This window comes from Balaenoptera musculus, chromosome 5, assembly GCF_009873245.2.
Source record: "Balaenoptera musculus isolate JJ_BM4_2016_0621 chromosome 5, mBalMus1.pri.v3, whole genome shotgun sequence".
NCBI lineage: Eukaryota > Metazoa > Chordata > Mammalia > Artiodactyla > Balaenopteridae > Balaenoptera > Balaenoptera musculus.
In genome coordinates this window covers 2,991,818-3,015,553 of record NC_045789.1, presented here as the reverse complement: position 1 = coordinate 3,015,553, position 23,736 = coordinate 2,991,818, and the positions used below count along the sequence as shown (strand labels likewise).

Below are 23,736 nucleotides of genomic sequence, written 5' to 3'. Positions count from 1 at the left end.
GCTTCTGTTACTGTAACAGGGAAGCGATAAGGCTGAGCCTCAGCCTGACCCACAACAGGGCTCACCCGGAGACCCAGGAGCCGTGGCCAGTTCACGCGGCCGCGCGGAGCTCGGGGAGAAGCCTCCGGCTGCCGCCCAGCGCCTGGCTGTGGACCCCAGAGCTGCAGGGACCTGCCTCCTGCCTGGGGCACTGTCACCCCCCCACAGTTCTCTGTGGTGACGAGTAACAAGGGCTCCACCCTGCGTGTCGTCGATACTTATCAGAATAAGAGCCAGACGGGGTGGCAGCCAGTTGGCCGCTTCCATGCAGCAGCCCCCGTACCGAGGCTGCTCTGATTCCCCCCCGAGAGATGCGGCCTCAGGGGAAAGATGAATGTTCTCTGAACCTGAAGCAGCAGGGCTCCGCAGCAACACCAAGTTATACTGCATTCCTGCAACCATTCACTCATCCCCAGATGACACCTCGAAATCCCATCCATCGACCAGTGGAAACAGACTCTCTTAACGCGTCAGAGAAAACTCCCCGTGGCACAGCAAGTCGGCGAAAAGGGAAGGCAGGCAGGGAGGGCAGGGAACTTGTGGGGCAATGCCCAGGCATCTGGGAGAGTCCCCCCCCCCGCCCCCCGCGTCTGCAGCCCCCTGTGGAGCGGGTCACCAGCACGGGGCTGCCAGCTGGCCCGGGCGGGGCTCAGGCAACCTGTCCGGCAGCTCCAGCTCCTAAGCAGGAAGGCTCTCATGGTGTTTCCAGGTGGAAAGCACAATGAACACCCCCCGCCCCTCCCCACTCCAGCCTGCCTGACCCTCCCTTTAGCAGCCTTTTACTAAAATCTTCAGAACCCCAAGTACCCTAAACCAAGACGGCTGTGCAATCACGGCCAGCTTATCTCCGTGAGGCATGCACTGGGGAAAACACACCCTGGTTTCTGTACTTGTCTTCTCCTTAAGCTCCTTCCACAAACAAGCGAAGGCTCTACCTTTTTCAATAAAATCAGTTCATCCAAATCATAGATAAATCAGAGATCTACACTCATTACCTCTGCCCCCTCCGTCCTGGTGACTGTAAAGCGGTACAACGGATCTCTTCCGAATCTGAATGTCAAGATGTGAAACTCCAGGCACCACTGACTCTGAAGGGCCGTTTCAGTTCCTCTTCGGCATGTGTGGGGTACACTTTTCAGGGCCAAGTTGTGTCGAATTTTCTCCTGCCATCAGAGAAGCAGCAGTTCACGGATAACCTTGGCAAGTCCTCCCAGAGTCCGCATATAAGCAGCCCTATGGGTGTATCTAACTTGCTGGGAAAGCTGGGAAAATGAAGTTATTAGCAGCTTTAAGAAAGCAGATTGGAAGCAATTACATTTGAAGCCCAGCATCGTAGTTCAGAGTTCCCAGGTCTGAAATGTTTCATTCCACAAGAACCACAGTGGGAAGGTCGAACATTTCTCTCTCTGCCCTGCACTGCGCCAGGTCTACACCGTGCCACTGTTAGGTACCTGGAACCTCTCCACTGTGTTTGTGGAATCTTTCTCTTCACCTTTGCCTAACTGGAAAATCATGAGGAGAGAAAGAAACAGCAAAAAGAAAAAACTGCTTATCAGTGTGCTAAGATGACCACCTGAAACTGTGGATTTAAGGTAACCCAAGAGCAGAGCAGGCGCTGGGAGTCACACCTGGCTGGCTGCCACCTGACCTGGACACACGGACAACTCGTGAGCACTTGGAGCCAGATCCTTAGGGCACAAGCTCCGAACGATAATTCACTCCACCCTGAGACCGACCCGAGTCCTGCACACAACACACACCTTTTCAAGACTGCACAAAGCGGAAGAGAAAGTGGGAAAGGGACCAAGACAACCGGTCCGACGAGAGATGAATTCCAACTAAATGACACACACGTCACCACTGTACAGAAGTCTACAAACGTCTCAGCTCCTGAGAAGTAGATCTAAAGGAAATTAAACTAAGGAAAGGAGCTAATGGAGGTGGAAACTTTTTGTTACGTTTAAAGTACTGTTTAAATAAAAATGATTAAAATCCTGCCCCAAAGAGCAAATTCACTGCAAGTGAGAAGCAGAAGTTCATACCGAAAACTTTAGAAGTTTTGTAAGAACTGGTGTGGCCCTGCATGTCATCTGCTCATGTCGGTGCCACCCCTGGCATCCCAAATACCTACTTGGGGAATCCAGAATTGCCTGAACAGCAGAAATAGGAAATCCAGAAGGTCCTGATGTTACCCTGTACAATCTCAGAGAAGGAGAGAATTTCAAAAGTAGTCTGAACAAGGTACACAGCGGAACAGTTGAGAGTGAGACCCAGGAAAGAAGGGGACTCGCCACAGTCACATGGCTCCCGGGCAGCAGAGCTGGAATCAGGATCGGATCCAGATCAAGACTCGAGACGACTGAGTGTCAACCCACCACCGGCTCCTCCTGCCTCTCAGCCGTCCTTTCTAGATAAGAAACAGACGCAGAGAGTATAAAAGTGAAACTCGTATCTGAACACTCACATGAATCTCTGTAACTGAGTGGACAGCATGGGATTTTCAACCTATGAGCGCTTACCCTGCAGGGGACTATATACCATTTTACTAAGTTTCCATTGAAGAAACACAACAATTTTTACCTGCCAGAAATCATATCCTGATTATCTGTCAACCAAGAACTACCTTTATGGGATAAACAGTTTATGAGTCATAATAATTTTGAGAAAACTTCTACCAGGAAAAAAGTAGAAACATTTAAGCAAATTTAGAAACTTACTTTTACACTAATCACGAGAATCAGAGCTTACTCTTTGCCCCTCCTCACTGTCTATCTAACTAAAACTTTGGAATGAAATGCACTTCCCAAAGGATTTTTCTGTTTCACTGATATGCACTAAAATTCTTTACAAGCAGTGTTTCAATTAAGAGCTACTATTAATAAAATTAATGAATTCTTCCAAAATGGATGAAATAATCAACCTAAAAGAATACAGCAAATCATGGAAGCAACCTAAATGCCCATCGACAGACAAATGGATAAAGAAGATGTGGTAGATATACACAATGGAATATTACTCAGCCATAAAAAGGAACAAAATTGGGTCATTTGTAGAGATGTGGATGGACCTAGAGACTGTCACACAGAGTGAAGTAAGTCAGAAGGAGAAAAACAAATATCGTATATTAACTCACATATGTGGAACCTAGAAAAATGGTACAGATGAACGGGTTTGCAGGGCAGAAAGTGAGACACAGATGTAGAGAACAAACGTATGGACACCAAGGCGGGGAAGGGGGGGGGGGGGTGGTGGTGGTGGTGGGATGAACTGGGAGATTGGGATTGACATGTATACACAAATATGTATAAAATGGGTGACTAATAAGAACCTGCTGTATAAAATAATAATAATAAAAAAAAATCAACAAAAGTACAGAATGAAAACCAAACTAAATAAATAAGTTATATGGGAAAAAAAAAAAAGTATGCAATTATTAATTACCAACGATGAAAAACAACGTGTTTTTCTTCCCCAAGAAGGTATTATTAAATTTAGAGTGAAGTAATTGAGAGATATGTACCACAGAATTAGCAGGAGTTTGGAGTAAACCACTATTTGCACATCAGAAAAAAAAAAAGAAGACAGCAGGCACAATGCTATTCCTCTGATGGGCTGCATCAGGGGCCCCGGTGCATCCCAGCGCCTTCCTCCCTTCCCGCGGAAAGGGTTTTCCAGAAGAGGAAGCCCGGGCTCTCCGTCACCACCCACCTGCAGCCGGAGACGCGCAGCCCTCCGCGCACGGCCCGGGCTGAGAAGCGAGGCCCCTGGCCCCGCGCCCCATCTGCCAGCGTGCTGACCCTGCGGGGCTGCACCTCCGTCTCCCGCCAGCCCCCGTGAGAGCGCCGCTCAAGCTTCCACGCGGGACGGGCGGCACCACTGCTCACAGGTGGCTCCAGCAGGGAGGGGCAGAGGGAGCCTCAGGGGGAAGCACAGGGGCGGCAGAGTCCAAACAGCCGCTAGGAAGTGCCCATCCTCCACTGCGTCCACAAAGGAGAGGACGTGTCTGCACACCTGCCAGCCACCCCGGGCCTGTCTGCAAACGCCAGTTTCCCATCCGCATGCTTTTATCTCCCGGGTGCCCAGTGAATTACAGAAGAACTTCTCTGAGATTCTGGGATAGAACTGAAGTTTCAAACCTGTGGTCGTGTTCCGGGGGATCGGTGTCCCTTCCCACCCTGGCACACTTCCAGATCCTCGAGCGCGCAAGTGCCCCGTGCGTCTGCCCATCGCTCACACCCCCGGCCGCGTCCCGCCGGCCCCCCGGCCGGGCTGTGGTCCTGGCCGAGCAGCCGCACATCTCCCCGCAGGCCAGCCCTCTTCTGGGTGGCCCTGACTCTCCGCGTGGACCTGGAAGGTCCCGTTGTTGGAGGATCTCCGCGGTGGCCAGCTGTGCTAAACGATCCCTGCGCTCCCCGTACAGACGCGGGAGGTGACACGAGCTCCCCGGCTGCAGCCTACTAATTTCCTCTTCCAGAAGTTAAAAAAACAAAAACAAAAACAAAACAGGAACATTCGCTGGTAACGTAAATTAAGCCCTCCGATGATCTGGGAAGTCAGACGCATCCCTCACACTGTAAAACACGCTCCCGGCAAAGCCATCACAATCTGACAAGTCCAAGTCCCACTTCCTACTTCTGTTCCTGGGTTTGTGCTCCGGTTACAAAAGACAAAAACACTCAACCGGCTGAGCGGCTCGGACTGACTCACTCCATCTGTGGCCCTGCTGGGGATGACGTAGCAGCCAATTAATTCATCACAAGACCTCTGACTATGGCTCACAGGGCTGTAAGCGAAATGCAGTGACTCGCCTTCAGCTGCAAGGTTGTTCTGACACTGGCCACCACCCTGTGAATGGCTCTCCTGTGACCAAGTGTCAGCTGACAGGTCCTACTCTGCAACCTTGCAGAATGACCCAGAGCAAGGGAGAGAGATGGTTACCCTCAGCAGACGGATGTAGGGCTTAAGGCACAGGGGGTGACATGGGGGCGGGCGGGCAGGGACGCATCATGGCTTTAATACCAGTATAGAATTTAATTTATTTATGCAAGAAGAGTAATAATAAGCTGAGAAGCCATAAACCCTCACAACTCTTGCGCTGGATTCTTAATTCCTAAGCATATTCAAGCTGAGAGAGCCCTGAACTAGCAAAACCCAAGAACAAAAGCAGTTCAGTTTTGACTTCTGACATGAATATACTTCATCTGTAAAATGAGAATAATACTATGGTTTTATATATCAATATGATATATCTGTGATATATATCACATACTTCAATACTTTATATGATACATATTTTACATTTTTGTTATATTTTAAGAAATATATTTTATATGATATATACTTATATTTTATGAATTTATGATATATTACATATTTCCATATGATTTTTATATGATACATACATATTTTATATTTTTGTTATATTTTGTGATATATATGCTATTTTATATGATATACATTTATATTTTACACATTTTATATGACACATATTGATATATCATACATACCAATATGATTTTTCCATAGTATTGTGAATTCACGGAAAAAATAATTTTTCTTTTAGAAGAAATAAGAAGCACTGGTCCTTAAAACACAGGCCAAGTCTTGATACAAAAAACTACAAGGGACTGTCCCAACTTGTTTTCCTCTTGTCATCCTGGAATCTGGCCGAAGAAAATATTAACAGAGCCCTAAAATCTGATGAACCCTCGGCTGGGTCTTTAGTTTGAGGAAATAAAATCCATACTTCATGGCAAGACAAGAAGAATTTAAACTCAAATGTTCCTCTGCCCGTGTGGGCCTCCTTGCTCCCCGCCAGCATGCGCCGTGTGTCTGCACGGACCACACCTCCTTAGGAGGCTACATTCCTTCATAATCCCGCGCGGGGTCTGGATGACGCACTACTAACTCTGCGTGCGGATCTGGGTTGTGTAAACTGTCTATACCTCATCTGACGTGTAACCCTTTGTCTCACAAATGTATCTAACTGTGCCGTGACCTCTAACGGGCGGGGCGGTCCTCACAGCTTTCTGAGAGGCCGTCTCCGGGGTTATAATCCTCAGGTTGGCTCGAATACAATTTTCTATTTCTTTCTTAGATCGACTATTGACTAATTTTTCATCGACAGGCTTCAGAGGGCTTTTAAGTGCATCGACACATGGCAGCTGCATATATTTCACTCTGCAAGCGTGACGAGGTCTAACGGCCTTGTGGCAGAAGCCGCAGTTACCTGAAGACTTTATTGTACATGTGACCCTGAAGTTCCTCTGTAACAAACCCACAGAAGATCTTAACCACACCCTCCTCGGAGAGAGAAAGACTGCAACGCACCTACGATGGTGACTAGCTCCTCTGCGGCACAGGCTCAAATGACAGACAGGACCAGGTTAGGAGGAAGTGAATCCGTTTCTCCAGGGAGGGAACACATTTGGAGCTCAAGGTTTAACTTCAGCGGCCACGGTGAGCTCACGGGTTCCTCTTTCTTTCCTCTGAACTGTCTGGAAAACCACTTTCGCCTTTTCACACCAGAGAGCACCTAAAGCAGCTCTAACCTGCCCACCTCGGCCCAGGCAGCCCAGGAAGCAGAGGCCAGAAGGAAGTCCCTGCACCATCACGCCCACCTGACAGGCGGCCCAAGCAAGGCCCCAGGCGGATGCCTCCCACTCACCAGGGCCCGGCTTGCCTTGTCTAAAATCACGGCAGAAATGAAAGCATCGTTCCACGCTGATGGGGCAGGGCCTTTAAAAATGCCCAAGTAGCTAGGTTCTATAAAATCTGTAGAGGAAACACTGGGGGAACACATCCCACTTTCTATGTGTAAAAAAACAAATTCACTTTTAAAACTTCAGTCTCTAAAAGTTATTTATCCAGGCCCTGATGAAAGGACATAAACCCTTTCTAAATATGTACTCTGGACATACACCTTCCTAGCAGTTAGCCGCAAAGCTGTTCAATCATTCCAACGTTTTACATCTTTCCAAGGCTTCAAACACTGTTATAGAAATGCAATTGTATCCCCTATCCAGACGATGCGAACACTTTTAAACGACAAGAATAATAAGAAAACGACAACATGGTTACAAAGGACGTTTGGATGAAATAAGGATGGAACTGCATTGGGAAAGAATCCCCTTAAACAGAAACTGAGCTGAGTGGCATGGGAAACTCTAGCCCAAACTCAGCCTTTAACTAACACGCAAGGATGAGCAAGGGAAGGAATCAGGACGGTCCCCTGTAGTCTTTGTGTCGAGACTTAAGCGGTGTTTTAGCGACCGGTGCTTCTCCTTTCTTCATCAGTGTTTCTCCCTAACTTCAGCCGGCACAGCTTTCGCCTCCATTTCCCTCGTAGGTGGTACTCAAACTTCACAGGTTCCTAAGTGCCCAGTGCTGGGCCAACCCCACCCCCGGTTTCCAATTCAGCAGATCCCGGGTGGAATCTGAGAACGTGATTCTAACTAGTTCCTAGGAGCTCCCGCTCCTGGCCTGGGAAGCACCTGCTGAAGAACCACTTCCCCAGTGAACATCCCAGCTTCCCCGTGAAGACGTCCTGGGCTTGAATTCTGCCGTGACCTTCTAAAAACACGCTTCTAACACTTAACACATAACTGCTTGGCAGTAGAGAAGTGTATGCATCTTATGATCCTACCCAGATCATACATTCTTTGAGGATAAAAACTGGGTCTTGACGTTCCCTCTGTGCAGGTCTCACACGTGAGCTTTTAATTGGGTCAGCACCACTGAGTATTTACATTAAAACTAGGGCATGAATCGAGCCACAAAAAGCTGCCTGCCTCTTGGCAGTGTATTCTGACCAGAGGGCGCCGCCTGCGCTCAAACTCTCCCTGTCTCTCTTACTTAGCGCAGCAAAAGTTCCTTTAGAAGCTTTAACATCTTGCGTTCACTCCAATCAACGTGACGCGTGCTATTTTACCATTTAACGTTTCCGTTTAATGTTCCCCCTTAAGAACCCTAATTCCACAGTCCAAAACCTGATTGTATGGAATAAAGTAGAGATGTACATCAAAACCACTACCACTGTACTCAAAGGGGATGCCACAATGTGGCTCTAAACTTCTTTACATTTAAAAGGGAGCTTTATAATTTCTTCAGTAAATGGAGAAACAAGTAATAATGATACTGTCACATCCACTGTTCTGAGACACGAGAGCAGTGCATGGAGTAGGTGAGAGAAAGGTAACGTCCTGGTCAACCTTGACCCCGCCTCCCGTGACCTCCTTCTTCTCTTTCCCGAAACGGAATCCTCCTCTCCTACGGGCTCCATCACTCGTTACCACGCTGGATCCCCTGCTTGTCAACAGAGGGTAACACGCACGCGACCATTTACCTCGGCCCCTCCTCACGGTCAAGCTCTCCATCTCCCCACGCGGCTCAGCCGGGCTCACATGCTGGGAGAAGGGTCCCCGGTCACCCGCTGGCCCTGGCAGCCCACCTGCAGCTCTGCACGCTGGCTGGAGCAGCTGCCGCCCTCACGGACACCCCCCCGACGGGCGAGCTGTGCCGCAGGCTGGAAGGGAGGATGCAGCAGCGTGGCAGTGTGAACCCACGGGCCAGGTGTGCAGAAGGCAGGCTCCTGGTTCAGGTCTGTGAGCTGCATCTGCCCATCTGCCCTGCTTCCAACCTCACAGCCCAGGACTGGACCAAATGGTCCCGGAGAAGAGCAGAAGCGCCGTTCAGACCACGCGAGGCAGGTTCCTGGCACTCAAGATCCTGGTCCAAGCCAGGATCTCTCTCCAGTCCTTCCAGCACGGCGCTCCGGGGCCACCTCCAACCCCCAAGACGTGGCGGCTAAGGACGACTCCATCCGCATCCCTGACTTAGAGTTGGGAGAATTAAAGTTTCACCTTTCAGGTGACAAAAAAGTGATCACTGTGTGTAAAGAAAAATCAACTCAGAAACCACAGCTGAGACGTGGGTTTGCAGAGAGGAAAAACGAAGGCCTGACACAGTGCCCCCAAAAGTCCAGTCTCATCAGTCTTATCGAACGACTCTCCGTCTGCCTCTTCACACTACCTTGATGACAAGAAGGGAAGCATAAACGGAGAGGAGGGGCGGCGGGCAGGGTTCAGGACCCACAGCCGCGGCAGCGGACCCTCTGATGGGCTCATCCCCTCCCTCCCTAATGCCTTTCCCACACCCAGGAACGACTGAGAGCAAGCCCTCCTACCAGTGGCTCTCGAAGCGCGGTCCCCAGCAGGAGACACCAAGAAAGTTACAGGATGCTGGTCAACCCTTTCTTGATCTGGGCACTGCTGCTGTGAACATGCAACCAGCAGAACACGTAGCTTTCCTGTCCGTATATTCTCGTTCAGTATGAAGTTAAAAACATGCCTCCAACAAACACAGGAAAGGACGCTCAGCGTCACTAATCATCAGAGAGATGCAAATCAAAACCACCATGAGGTACCACCTCGCACCGGTCAGAACGGGCATCATCAGAAAGTCTACAAACAAGAAATGCTGGAGAGGGTGTGGAGAAAAGGGAACCCTCTTGCACTGCTGGTGGGACTGCACACAGGTGCAGCCACTACGGAGAACAGTATGGAGGTTCCTTAAAAAACTAAAAATAGAACTACCATATGATCCAACAATCCCAATCCTGGGCTTATATATCTGGAGAAACCCGTAATTCTAAAAGATACATGCGCCCCAACGTTCATTGCAGCACTGTTTACAAGAGCCAGGACATGGAAGCCACCTAAGTGTCCACTGACAGATGAATGGATAAAGAAGATGTGGCACATATATACAATGGAATATTACTCAGCCATAAAAAAGAATGAAATAATGCCATTTGCAGGGACATGGATGGACCTAGAGATGATCATACAAAGTGAAGTAAATCAGACAAAGACAAACATTATACGATATCACTTATACGTGGAATCTAAAATATGACACAAACGAACTTGTCTACAAAACAGAAACAGACTCACAGACATAGAGAACAGATTGGTGGTTGCCAAGGGAGAAAGGGTGGGGGAGGGATAAATTAAGAGTTTGGGATTAACAGATACACATTATTACATATAAAATAAACAATGAGGACCTACTGAAGAGCAGAGGGAACTACAGTCAATATTTTCTAATGACCTAAAAGGGAAAAGAATCTGAAAATGAATACATATGTGTATGTATAAGTGAATCACTTTGCTGTACACCTGAGCCTAACACAACACTGTAAATCACCGACACTTCAATGAAACAGTAAGTTAATTAAATTAAATAAAAGTATCAAATTTGAGAAAAGAAGGCCTCCTGCCGGGCTAGAGCTATGGACTCAGACAGGGGGAGGCAGCACGCTTCCGGGGACCGGGCTCGCAGACAGATGCGGCACGAAGACCACGTCCTGGCGGACGTGGCTGCCTGAGCCTCGGGCCACCCTCAGGACGGCAGTCGGGGTGCGGCGCCCCCCGGGCCTGCGGACGCCCACCGGACGAGCTCGCGCTCGGGCAGCGACAACCCGCCGGCTCGCGTGTCGCCGGCCACAGGGAGTCAGCGGCACTGATTTCCGCAGCAGACGGGCCAGCCGGGACTCGGGGCACCCTCGCCAGTGACGGGGGTGCCATGCCTCCCTCCACCCCGCCTCGGTCCTCGGTCCTCCGGGGCGGACGCCCCCTCCTCCATCCAGGAGGGGGCTGGATGTCCCCGGCTCGACAGTCACGTCCGAGTGTCTCTCCTCCAGCTCTGACCCCGGCCCCGACACGTCCGGATTCTCACTGACTCAGTCCCGGTCCGTGCGCTGCGGCGACCAGGTCTCTCGTGGGACGCCTTGCCGGCAGTGAACCCTGCCCCGAGAGCAGCCCCCGCGCAGGAGCCCCCCTCCCGGGCACTGCTCCGTCCTCCTCTCCCGACCTACGAGCTGAGGCTCGGACTCGACTCCTAAACAGAGGGACTTTGGTCCATACCAAGTTAGATGGAATGGGCAATAAAATCAACCAATATGGCTGCTTTGATTTAACATGAGGAAGCAGCTGAGAGAGAACTGAGCTTTCGGATTCAGATAAAAGTTACTTGAAAGTCCACAGTCCTGTGCCGTCCCGATCATGATCCGGATCATTCCCACTCCCGCATCCCCGGACTCTGAGGACAGAGCACGCAGCACCCTGCATGGAAAAGGCTCTCAGCCACGGAAAGAATGAACGCATGTGTCACGCCTTCATGAAATCTGTGAAACACAGAAAAATTCTTATCTTACAAAGCCGAATAAAAAGAACAGGATACAGCACAAAACGGTGGAGGCACTCTGGTAACTAGCGTGAGTTCAGAAAACCAAATGCAGAAGAAGGAACTAAAAAGAAACATCAGAACGCCTGTGCGTAGCGAGACTCAGAATGCTTTTCCTGTTACCATTCTCCAACAATAGCTACGCATGATTCACAAACCATGGGGAAAACGACTTCACGTTTTTAAACTCTTGCTGCCAAACCAGTAATGATCACTTCACTTCTCTGTTCTACAACAATTCTGCGGGCTTTATTGTAAGGAAATTGTCAGAGTCAAAACAATTTCAGATGGCTGGAAGGAAAAGCAAAGTACGTGCACCATGAGACTGCTATACTACTCACACAGCTCTTCCTTCTGTGTGATTGCTACCGCTAATATTTACATAAGCCAGCAAAAGTAGAGAGCTGCAGCTATAGACTCTTTCAAAACACCTAACTAAAAACAAAACTCCCCAATTTCCCTTTATTTGGAGACTCAGCTTAGTACCTAGCAGCAGTACAACGTGCATTAACAATGAGAGGATTTTTAAGCTGCACACGAGGAAAGGAAAGGTGAGACTCCAGGAGATCCCCAACCTTGTTAAGTGAAAAGGCGGCTCTGAGGAGGGGATCACAGTAAAACTGGGGCTCTAACTGCTTCGTATCTAAACTTTAACAGGAGGAGAGAGGGCACCCAGGCTCGCTAATGCCAGGTCAGAAGGCTCTTTGGGGTAATACTCTCCACCCGCAAGAAGGAGCATTGCTTCTTTTGCCAGCCCAGTGAAGTGATTCACTCTTTCTGGAGTCAGCCAGATAACCGGCAATTTAGATAAACGCTTTCATCACTTTTTTTAGGCCCAGTATCAGACCTCAATCTACAACCCTCCCTCCCTATGACTTTTACAGCCCGGCCCGCCCCCCACCAACCCCGTTTCTCAGAAATTAATGACAACCACGACACCCACACACAGGATTACTTTTAAGACTTCCAGAAGTTAGAAACATACTGGCGACACCAGATTACACAACTTTTAAAGTTTAACTCTGACTTTGGGCCAGGCTGCCACTAGCATGTGGACCTGAGCAAAGTGTCAGCGGTCCAGGTCGGGGAACAGGTTCGGGGCTGAGCTCCAGGGCTGGGGCGTCGGCCCGGGAATCACTCTCTGCAAAGCATGTGACCGGAGCACACGGTGACACCGTGACACCGCGGCACACGGTGACACCGCCCTGAAGAGCAGCTGCAGAAATTCCTGTCCAGCACAGCACCTCACTCGACTTATTAGACCTCAAGCAGCTCTGCGGGACGGCCAGTTTTCAGGGGTCCCATCTCTCCATTCAAAACTGCCTTAATTCTCACCCAAACTGTGTAACACAAGAAGTAAGTTTCGAGAAATACCTAGGAAGGGGCTCCCCGTCTGTCTCTGTCTCTCTTCATTGAACATATAGCTATAACATCATTAAACTTCTCCATTGATGCTTTGAAGCAGATGCTAAATTGCTCAGGGTACAACGCAGAGCTGTACGGGCAAAGGCACGTCCCTAAGGTGCTGTCCGTATTGAGACACGGCAGCTCACACCCCCAAGCCACAGCCGAAGCTCCAGCCCCCTTGGCTGAGCACACAGACCCCCTGCAGTAAGCCCTCCCATCGTTCTGGAGCTCCTCACAGGCCTTGTTCGATTCAGGTAAACTACACGCCTGTGTCCCACACTGGACTGGTCTCTGATCTCCCTGGAGAAGAATTCTGTGGTGAAGAGGACTTTCCCCCAGCCCACTCTCTCTTACATTTATAACATTTTTAAAAATGTTTTGAAGCATTTATAATTTTTTTAAACATTTATAACATGGGGATACAGCTATTTATCTCACAGAGGAATAAAGAATTCAATCAAATTACTGTTAATGGTATCACACCACCAACAACTATTATTATTCTAACTATTATAGCCATTGGGGTAATTCTGGAATTACTAAACTGTGCTGTAATGAAATGAACCACCAAATGAGATTAAAAAAAATAAAAAGCAGTTGACGCTCTTCTACAATTTATAAAGATAATCTCATTGGCTTTGCAGAATAATTTGTGACCTTGCCTTGGAAACACGCTGTCTAAAGACGAGGGCTCCATTCATTCACCCTTCCAGACGCGGACGCGCCAGGCCCCGTTCAGGATGCTGACGACGCAGAGGAAAGTGGAATGAGTGTGGGAACAGTCTCGAAGCAGGTGTGACGGGGCCGTCCGTGTCCTGGGGGGTGGGAGGGGGAGAGAGGGTCTTCCTAGAAGTACCCGGAGTACCCAGGCCCGCTCTCCCCTCCCCACTGGTGATACGGAAGCTAGGGAGGGAGGGAGCCGCATGTGGCGCTCCTGGCCCCCTCCTGACGTCCCCCCCTCACCCCCCAACCATGGAAACAGGGCAGCTGCATCACCTCCCCAGCTACACCTCGTCCAAGCCCCGGGTCCGCCAGGACTATTCCAACAGCTTCCTTACTGGCATCCCTCCCATTCTTGGCCAGCTACAAATCCAGTCAATGGCATAGTCGACGTACCCAGCAGAGTAAAGGTAATGAGAGTAATTCAAGGAACCCTACTAGAGGTTAGGTTAAGAGTAAAGTTAGTGACAGAAGGTGCTTCTCGCCTGTTCTGCTTCGGTCTGGTTTAACAGAGACCCAGCAGCAATACCACCATAACAGAGCTAAAATGAAAAGCTTCTCATGTTAAGTTCATCACTGGCAAATTAAATGCACCAGGGTCCCCAAGCGCTCTGAGAGCTCTCCCAGCCACAGAGGCTGAGAGGGCTGCTTGGGAGTCGACAGCAGTCAGTTATGGGCAGGGAGAGCTGGGAAAGGGTACGAGCTCTGAGTCAGCAGACGCGCCCCTCCTCTGAGTCAGTTCCTCACGACGAGGCTGGGGACCGGGAGGCCCAGCACCCATCACGGTCAGTGGGTGTCACACGGGGGTAAGGACCGCGGCCTGTGGGGCAGGGGGCTGTGTCCGGCTCCAGCCCCATCGCTCAGGGGCCGTGTGACTCTGAGCCTCAGTCTCCTCAACTGGAAATAAATGGTGATGATGAAACTCACCGTGCCCGCCAGGAAGGTGGCTAAGGCCGCTCGCTGTGAGCGTGCGAAAGCCCCCTGAGAAGCCGTACCGCTCAGGCAGAGGTGGTGCGTCCTATGTTCTGCACACCCGTCCAAAAGCACTCGCTGTCCTGTCTGAGCGGCTAAGCTCACGGATGACTGCACTGCATTTATACAACATGAAGCCAAGACAAATAACTTCGGCCACAATGACATCTGGCAAATCATAATTTTATCCGAGACAGTCAGTCGCCTCCCACCCGCCTCCTCAAACAGGGCCAAGTCTCTGGAAGCTGCAGGCGATTAAGCTTTCCAAAGCAAACTCACTGCAGAGCCCCTCGGGAACGATAAGCTCTAGAACAAATTACTGCAACAGCTGGGAAGTGAAATCTATGAAATCATTAGCTTTCCAGCGAACGTAAGGCACTCTTTCTTCCACGGATCAGTTCCTTTTCCAGCTCCTGGGTCCCTTCCACCACTCCGACTGCCCCCCCTAAAACACCCTGTGTGCCTAACTCTCCGAGTCAAAGCCTCCGGGTTCTTCCAGGACCCAAACCCAGGGCCATTTATCCTGTAAACGCTCCCCACAAGGACCCTTCTCCTGAAGATGCTCCAACATCTACAACGGGAAGACAGGACTCACAGACACACAGAGGCCCCGAAGGAGGCTGTCTGTTTCCAGCAGCTCAGAATCCCTCCGACGACCTTGCTGTAACCTCCCCTCGGCCGCACCTTGAGCCACGGCCCCTGCGTCTCACACAGGGCGATGGTCCCGCTGCTGGCCACGCACAACCCCCGTGAGAGAACACACGCGAAAGTGGTGCTTACTCAGAGTGACCCTGAATCTGCACCTGGTAATAAACAGCTGTCAGACTGCAGTGCTTTAGCTGCTACACGTCAGGTATTAATCTCTCCCCAGCAGGATGTTAGAACGTCCGCTACGAGCTTCTGAACCAGATGATGAGCTTCTTGAGGACGTGAGCACCACGGCTTTCATTTCTTTTGTGTTTCGCTTGTGCGGCTAAAAGCTAACGCCCAGCAGAGAGAAGGCACTCGGGAAGCGGTTCTGAAGTTAGAAATAACCCCTCTTCAGTCATACTCCCTAAGGCTGCATCACACACAGCTGTTCTCCCAGGTTCCGAAAACAGTCTCTCAGGGACAAGGAAACCTCATTATGGCTCAAGGCGGCATAGAGTCAAATGCTCCTGTGAAAAATAATTACGCATTTAAAAATCCCACTGGACTTAGTCCAAAACATGAGCTAACGCTAACATTTATTTCAGTTGCGGTCCCCTCAGTACAAGTGAATGTTGACTGTGACACCGAATTACACAAGAATTTCCACAAGAAAAGAGCAAAGTTCTTAGGGAGAATTGTTTCTCCGCAGAGAGATTTTTCGTCTTCACGACAGTACTCCTCTTGTTTACAAGAGCTACATTCAGGTACACTGGCAACTTCCACGGAATTACAAACACAAGTGGACCTAAGAATTTGGTCTTTAGAAGTAGTACCATGGAACTGCGTTTTCAAATTATTCCTAGAAATTCAAAGGGGGCAATGAAACACTGTCCCGCAGAAATTTACGGGGAGCCACACGTACAATTTAAAATTTTCTAATACTCACATTTGAAAAAGCACAAAGACGAAGTGGACCAAACGTGAATTTTACCCTCGGAGCACAGCTCCGTTCGGGTTGGCCCCAGGCGGCCGGTGGCCGCGGCTCCAGACATCCCCGAAGGAGAATGCCAGCGGCGTGGACGTGTCCCACCGGCGGCTCCTCCACCTCCAGCCCGGAGCAAAGTTTGGCAGGAAACCCGGCGCAGGGCAGGGGGGACGCGAGGAAGGCCGGGCTTGCGCAGGAACCTCTCAGAGCATCAGAGGAAGCTGCTCAGCCCCACCCCTCGCAGGAGAACCCAGGGGGGCTGCTCCCTCCGTACCGAACCACAGGGTGCCTGGCCAGCCTCGGGCTGGGCCAGCAGCAGCCGCAGGACCGGGGAACTGGGAACGGAGGGGCCGTGGGCGCCGGCAGAGGACGAGGGAGCTGCAAGCGAGAGCTCCCCGCGCTCCGCGGAAGGCGGAGCATCTCCAGACCGGTCCTCACTCCCTCCCTCCCCGCCCCGCCCCCCCAGCCTAACCCGCACACCTGGCTGACGCTGGGTCCCCGGCAAAGGGGGCGGGGCTCGTACGCCGGAGCAGCACGCGCGTCTGTGCAGCGAGACCCCGCCCCTCCCCCGACGCCTGCAGGGGCCTCTGCGCAGCCGCGTCTACGCCGCGACTTCCCCGGTTCCCGATCTCGCCTCGGGGCGCGGGGAACCTCTGCGAAGGCGCCCACGGCCGCACGCGGGGGCCCTGGCATCGCCTCCGCACCCGCGGGCAGCCGGCGGGGCCGGGCGTGCTGTGCCGCGGGCGCTGCCTCCCCGTCTGCCCCGCAGCCGTCCAGGCCCACCCTCCGTCGACAGCATCCGCCGCGGTCTCCCGTGCCGGTCCCTCCGGGCTTCGCTTCTTTGCCTCCAAGCCCTACCAGGCTTGGCTCTGACGCCACCTCGTCAGTCCTTCAGCCGGAACAACCCCACGGCTCACTCCAGGAGCCGCGGCCCACCCTCCGCCTCCCGGCGCCGGCCGGCGTCCTCCGCGGTGCACGCGCGCTCTACACGCCCCAGGAGGACGGGCTTCGCCAGCGGGAACCGCTGCTTCGGGGGAAATACAGGCTCTGGCCACAGGCCTTTCAGCGGCCCATGAGCACTTAGGCTTGTTTCACGTGCGGTGCTGTCACTGCACAGGCGCCGTTGCTTCCTTCACACTGAGCTCGCAGCCCACAGCGCCAGAGCGCAGGCCGGCTCGCAGCGCATCCGCACGCCTTCTCCGCCGGGCCGTGCTGCCTGGGCCCACTGGACAGCGCGCCGGCACCATGCTTGGGGCCGTTTCCACAGCCACGTCACCAGCGAAGAGCACAACGATGCAAAGAGAAACCCACCTCGACAGGAAACAGGCTGCCAAGAGGGCGTGTGTCTGCAGCGAAGGCAAGCGCTCCCCCTGCCCTCGCCTGGGAGGTGCACGTCAGGCGGTGGCGGGATTCTGCCAGCCTGCCCGCGGCCCTGACCCACCATAAAAGCGGCCCGAGCGCTGATCTGAGGGTCACAAACCAATTTCAGGGAGTAGGCGAGCTTGCGCACACGGAATCCACGAGTGACGGGGGACGACCGCCTGGCACCCGGGCTGGCTTCCAGGACCACTCCCTCTGCCCTCCGCAAGCTCCGGCGACGCAGCTCCTGTCTCTGTCCTCCGGGGGTCCCAGAGACCCCCCCCCCCCTCCAGGTGCGGGGCGAGTGCCAGTTAACCAGAGCCCTGCCCACAGTCCCCTGCGCCTCCTCTGGCGAAGGAGACGGACCAGCAGCCCCTGCTACCTGGGTCTCAGTGTCTGTGACCTGCTCAGGCCCCATCAGATGCCCACACACACACCTGTCACCCACGTGCAACACTTCCGTGTAAGGCCCGCGGAGCACAGAAGATGGCAGACGGGCGCGGCCCTCACGGTTCACCCCACACAACGCAGGGGGAGCGTGGGATGCGGAGCCGGAGCACAAAGGGTCACCACCGAGGTCGGCGTGACGGGCAGGGCTGGGAGGCCCTGCGGCGCCCTGTGAGCCGACGGGAGGCGGTGACTTTCCAAAAGCATTTCCTGCATCTGAACCGTCGCTGGTTACAACTGGCAAAACGCCTAGTATTGCAAACGCACCAACAACCAGAACTCCCTACGGGCTCTCGCTGCAGAAGAAACGTCTGAAGCCTGGAGTATCTGGGGACCCTGAACAGAAAGCGAGGTCAGAGAGGGGAGTGGAAGCAACTCAGCCTGAGGGTCTGGGGAGGAACCGCCAAGTCCTGCAGGAAAGGCCACGTCCCATCCACTGCCACTGCCTCCCACCTAACACTCCCCCCACACTGTCCAGCTCCCCGAGTCAGGTCTGCAGGGAGCTAGCGGACACATCTGAGTCACGCAAACTTGGCTTTCACTTTTAGTAAATCATCTGCAGATGAGATGGAAGGACAACAAGGATTTAAAAACTATGAGCTCAAATATCAAAACGACTTATATATATATATTTAGTATCTAACTCTCCCAACGGAAAGATAAAAAAAAAAAATCTAAGAAAGTGCTGGGGGAAAAAAAAAACCCTCAAAAACGAACGCGTCTACCAAGCTTAGAGACCTTGGTCACATAAGAGACATTTATTGGGCGCTTCTGTAAGGCCCGCGGCCTCTGCCGCATGGCACACCGTTAACTCCTGTTACACCTGTTACAAAGGAACCGTATGGAGTGAACCTTCGTGGCCTGAACTGCTCAGGGCCGTGCTGTGCCTCATTCACCCCTGTGTCTGAAGAGGTCGCTGTACCTGGAATATGGAAGACGTTCAACAGATGCTTCTGAATGCAGATTTACTGTGCAGGGTCCTGTAAGTTCACCCATGACGTTCAGAGCTCAGAACGCACGCCAGAGGCATCATTATAAGAGGTGGTCAGAGTACTGGCCATCCTGCCAACCCCCCTGTGACACACCCATTATTCTAAAAACGCATGAACTAGCTGCTCTCCGTAACAGAACAGCATCTTTACCATCTTAACTATGTGAAAGTCACGTCCACGTGGTAAGAGCCTGCTGCCTCTCTCTCTCTCACCCACCCCAGTCCTGCCCTTCTGGAGGCTGAGGGCCGGGCAGGGTGGCAGAGACTCTCAGACCCCGGGGCTGGGAGCACCTGTGGAAGGCGGCGCGGCTTAGAGAAGAGGCGTGAATGGACCTGGGCTGCCGTGAGCGCGTCCGGTCCCTCGAGCTCTGGGGGCAGCTCAGCGAGGTGTGAGAGACACACACAGAGACGCAGGAGCAGTGACAAGGGGGCCAGGGGCTTGGGACGGCAGAGGGACAGCGCTCGCGGCCCCTACTGGCAGAGGCGCAGGTAAACGCCCCTCATGAGCTTCCCGGCAGGGGCTCTGGGGGGTTCCGTCCACCTCCCGGGACACCAGTCCCAGCCGAGGGTCACGCCCAGCGGGGGGCAGCACCGCACGTGGGGACCGCTCGCTGCACTAACCCGGCCTGGCACGGTACCATGCTCCCACCGTCTCATCAGCAGGGATTGTATCTCCACCTGCAGATACGCAGAGACAGAAAGCAACCCACCCACAGTCACACGGAGGATGAGAAGAGGTGGGACAGGCGCGCATGCGCGTGCGCACACGCACGCACACGCACGCACACACACATGCACACAGGCACGCACACGCTCGTCATCGCACCCGGCGAGCCACACGGACAGTGCTCAGAGCAGTGGGCGTGCGCGGCCCGTCACTCCACCAGGGCGGGGGAGGTGGAGGAAGGCTGGACACACTCAGAAGCGGACCCTGTCCTACCGGTGGCTCTGCCCGGAAAGCCCAGCCTGCAGCCGGTCTTCGCTTTCCACCACCGCCCCTGAGATCCGAGAGATCTCACAGCAATTGATCGCCGGTATCACTCTTCTTAGTGCGCCGAACCTCCAAGGGCTTTGAACAAAGGGATCACGGTGGCCCAGCGAGCCCCTTCCTCGCCCCCTTGCCCCTAAGAAAGGCATTACTTTCACCGAGAACACCCCACCACGAGGTGGTTGCCAGGGCGAAGCCCCTTCTCCGCCCCCGGAGCAGAAAACACTTCTCTCTCGTCACTTCCGGCCAGAAACTCTTCTCCTCTTGCGTCAGCTTTTCCTTCTCCATTGTCTTCATTCCTGACTAAGGCCAAGTGGCTTCCAGGCTACACGGTGCCCAGAGCGTGCCGGACGGCCGACAGAGCCCCCCGAGCACGTGTTTAGAGCCGGGTGGGGCGGCCGTGACCGCAACGAGAGGACGCCAGACCCCGCCAGCGCGGCCCTGGCGCTCCCCTCGAGTCCACCTGCTCCAGCCCCGTGAGTGGAGCCCACTTTAACCTCGGCTCCGAGGACACGGCACCTCTCCCAGGGGCCTGTCCGTATGCACCACCTCTTCCCCAGGGATGAAGTGCCCAAAGCAGCAAAGTCCCAACCCCAGAAGCTCCCAAAAGAACCCCAGGCCCAACCAGGAGGCGGTCTTTTCTATCATGTCTCTCCTCATCCAAAGCCCCCAACGAAAGCTAAGAAGCTCTTCACAGAAGGGAAGGAAAGCTGAGTCGAAGGCATTCTGCTTACAGGGCCGTCGCTTATTCATTTATTCAAATGTGCCCACATATGTGTCGTGCGCCGTATCCCCCCATGGACACACGGACGCGGCACGTCCCCCCTGACCCTGCGGGGCCGTGGCAGAGTCAGGCACAGGCAACGATGACCCAGCAGGACGGGGTGCTGAGCGCAGTGAAGAGCACAAGGCAGCCGGGGCTATCCTGTCCCCTGGGGAGCGGGTGCCCCAGCCCCGGAGCACTTACCAAGGGCCGGGCGCTGCTCTCACGCTGCAGGGGCAACCCCACGTCAACCTCATGGCCGCGCCACCAAGCGCTCGCTATGCTTCCCACTATACCGACGAGAAAGCAGCAGCCCAGCACAGAGGGGCTCAGGAACGCGCGCAGGATCGCACGCAGGCTGCCTGACGGTGACGGCAGCAGGACTGCAAAGCCGAGGTCTCGCTGTGGAGCCCACGCCCGCTCCGGCCCCGTACTGCGTAGGAGCCGGTGGGTTAGAGGAGGAGGACGAGGCAGGCCCAGGCAAGGAGCGCTTTACAAAGGGAACACCCGGAAGCGCTGGAGGAACGGAGACAGGTCCACTCTGACTCAGGTAAGAAGGAGGGGGAAGAGCAGGGAGAAGCGAGACCGGCCCAGCCACGTGGAGGAGTCCAGGCCTGACTCCTGAGGGTCACAGGTTACAGCACTGAGCACCTCAATGCCAGACGAGAGCACAGACCTCACGTTCAATGACGCACAAAAGCATGCATATTTACGATGATTAAAAACTATAAAATGCATTTTAGTTACAAACTCATAACAATTTTTAACAAGTGCAAAACAAGGGAACTGCTAGAAACAATACACGCCGGAGAGGGTGTGGAGAAAAGGGAAGCCTCCTGCACTGTAGGTGGAAGGTAAACTGGTGCGGCCACTGTGGAGAACAGCATGGAGGGTCCTTAAACCACTAAAAATAGAGCTACCACATGATCCAGCAATCCCACTCCGGGGCTTATATACCCAAAGAAAACCATAATTTGAAAAGACACATGCACCCCAATGTTCACCGCAGCACTATTTACAATAGCCAGGACATGGAAGCAACCTAAATGTCCATCGACAGAGGAATGGATAAAGACGATGTGGTACCTATATACAATGAAATACTACTCAGCCATAAAATAGAATGAAATAATGCCGTTTACAGCAACATGGATGGACCTAGAGATTATCATACAAAGTGAAGTAAATCAGAAACAGACAAATATTATATGATATCACTTATACGTGGAATCTAAAAAAATGATACAAATGAACTTATTTACAAAACAGAAACAGACTCACAGACATAGAAAACAAACTATGGTTACCAAAGGGGAAAGGGGAGGAGGGATAAATTAGGAGGTTGGGATTAACATGTACACACTACTATGTGTTAAATAGATAATCAACAAGGACCTGCTGTAGAGCACAGGGAATTCTGCTCAATATTCTGTAATAACCTATAAGGGAAAAGAATCTGAAAAAGAATGGATATGTGTATATGTATAACTGAATCACTTTGCTGTACACCTGAAACTAACACAACATTGTAAATCAACTATACTCCACTATAAAATAAAAATTAAAAAAAAAAAAAAAAAAGGGACCCGGCCAAATCTGTAGGGACGAAAACTGGCCACAGTGCAATGCAGGAGCCCAGAGGTCTGTGTTCCCGACCCGGCTCTCCCTGCACGGGCACCCAGCACCCTGGTCAGGGGGCCTGTGACCTGCTGTGTGAAATAAATGTAACCACTTTGGAAAACAAAATCCACGTAATGTGAACTATTACAGTTAAGTCCGTCTCATCAGTGTACTCTCTCTGAAACACTGGTCTTTAACGCCCAGCAGCACACGTAACCAATACGCACCTCTCTCTCACCCCAATTTTTAGAAAAGAAACCCATGGGGGAAATCGGTTTACATGGCAATGTGATTCCTAACTGCAGCACTCTAAACCTCCAGCACGGCTTGTTTCTACTCTGAAACCATCACCACTACATTTCCAGGGCTAAATAAGCCGTGTCTTTGTCTTTGCCAAGGAAAAGAAATGATTCGAGTAAGAGGACCTTGGGCCAGCTGCACTCAGGGTGGGGCTTTCGCAGCAACGTCGAAGTACAAGATGCTCCAATGCCCGATGGTCTCCCCACCTCCAGGTTTCTGGAGCCACAGGTGCTCTTGTGTCAGATGTAAAGATCAAATCACAGACTTGGGGATTAAAAGAAACCTTCGGGCCTTGAGAAGCAGTGCTAAGAAAATCATCTCTCCCCCTCGTGTCTCCTGTGCCCACAACCCACTGAGAAGTTACCTCATCCGAGTTGATAACATGGCAAATTAAGGGTATAGCATCATGAGGAGGAAACCACAAAAAGTCAAAAGGAGACGGAAAGCCCCAGAGATCAAAACTGCAAGACCAGGGGCTTCCCTGGTGGCGCAGGGGTTAAGAATCCGCCTGCCAATGCAGGGGATACGGGTTTGAGCCCTGGTCCGAGAAGATCCCACATGCCGCGGAGCAACTAAGCCCGCGAGCCACAACTACTGAGCCCGCGAGCCACAACTATTGAAGCCTGCACGCCTAGAGCCCGTGCTCTGCAACAAGAGAAGCCACTGCAATGAGAAGCCCGTGCAACGCAACGAAGAACAGCCCCCACTCGCTGCAACTAGAGAAAGCCCACGTGCAGCAACGAAGACCCAACGCAGCCAAAAATAAATAAATTAATAAATTAATTTAAAAAAAAAAACACTGCAATACCTCTGACACCAGGGAACTTGTCACTACTTTTTTAGGAGATGGAACAAGACTCTCAAGGAATAAAGGCTACAGAGGGTGACTATCGGAGCTTCTTCCCAAACAAAGATGTGTTCTCTGGGAAGTAAAAACCACTGTCAACTCTCACCACTATGTGAAGACAGCCACAATTTATGGGTGAAATAAACGCTCTCAGGACTTCCCTGGTGGTCCAGTGGTTAAGAATCCGCCTTCTAATGCAGGGGACGCGAGTGCAATCCCTGGTCAGGGAACTAAGATCCCACATGCCACAGGGCAACTAAGCCCATGTGCCACGACTACTGAGCTCACGCACCTCAACTAGAGCCCATGCGCCCTGCAGCTGGCACGCCACAACTAGAGAAGAGAAAACCCGCACACCACAACTAGAGAGAAGCCCGAGCGCTGCAATGAAAGATCCCCATGCCTCAGCGAAGATCCCGTGTGC

The 23,736-nt window shown here is 52.4% G+C and overlaps 1 protein-coding gene across 5 annotated transcripts in view; it reads right to left on the bottom strand.

The window, feature by feature from the left end:
* FNIP2 (folliculin interacting protein 2) overlaps positions 1-11,471 on the bottom strand; it is an 89,915-nt gene extending 78,444 nt beyond the window's left edge. For 2 of the 5 annotated variants that reach the window (XM_036853276.1, XM_036853280.1), the window contains exon 1: positions 4,176-4,796. In XM_036853276.1, coding sequence (XP_036709171.1) covers positions 4,176-4,336 — 161 coding nt within the window. In that variant the 5' untranslated portion in view covers positions 4,337-4,796. Of the gene's footprint in view, positions 1-4,175; positions 4,803-11,070 lie in introns of those variants that run through there. The other 3 variants (XM_036853282.1, XM_036853277.1, XM_036853281.1) reach the window with 3 other exon arrangements.
* Between the last annotated feature and the right edge of the window lie 12,265 nt (positions 11,472-23,736).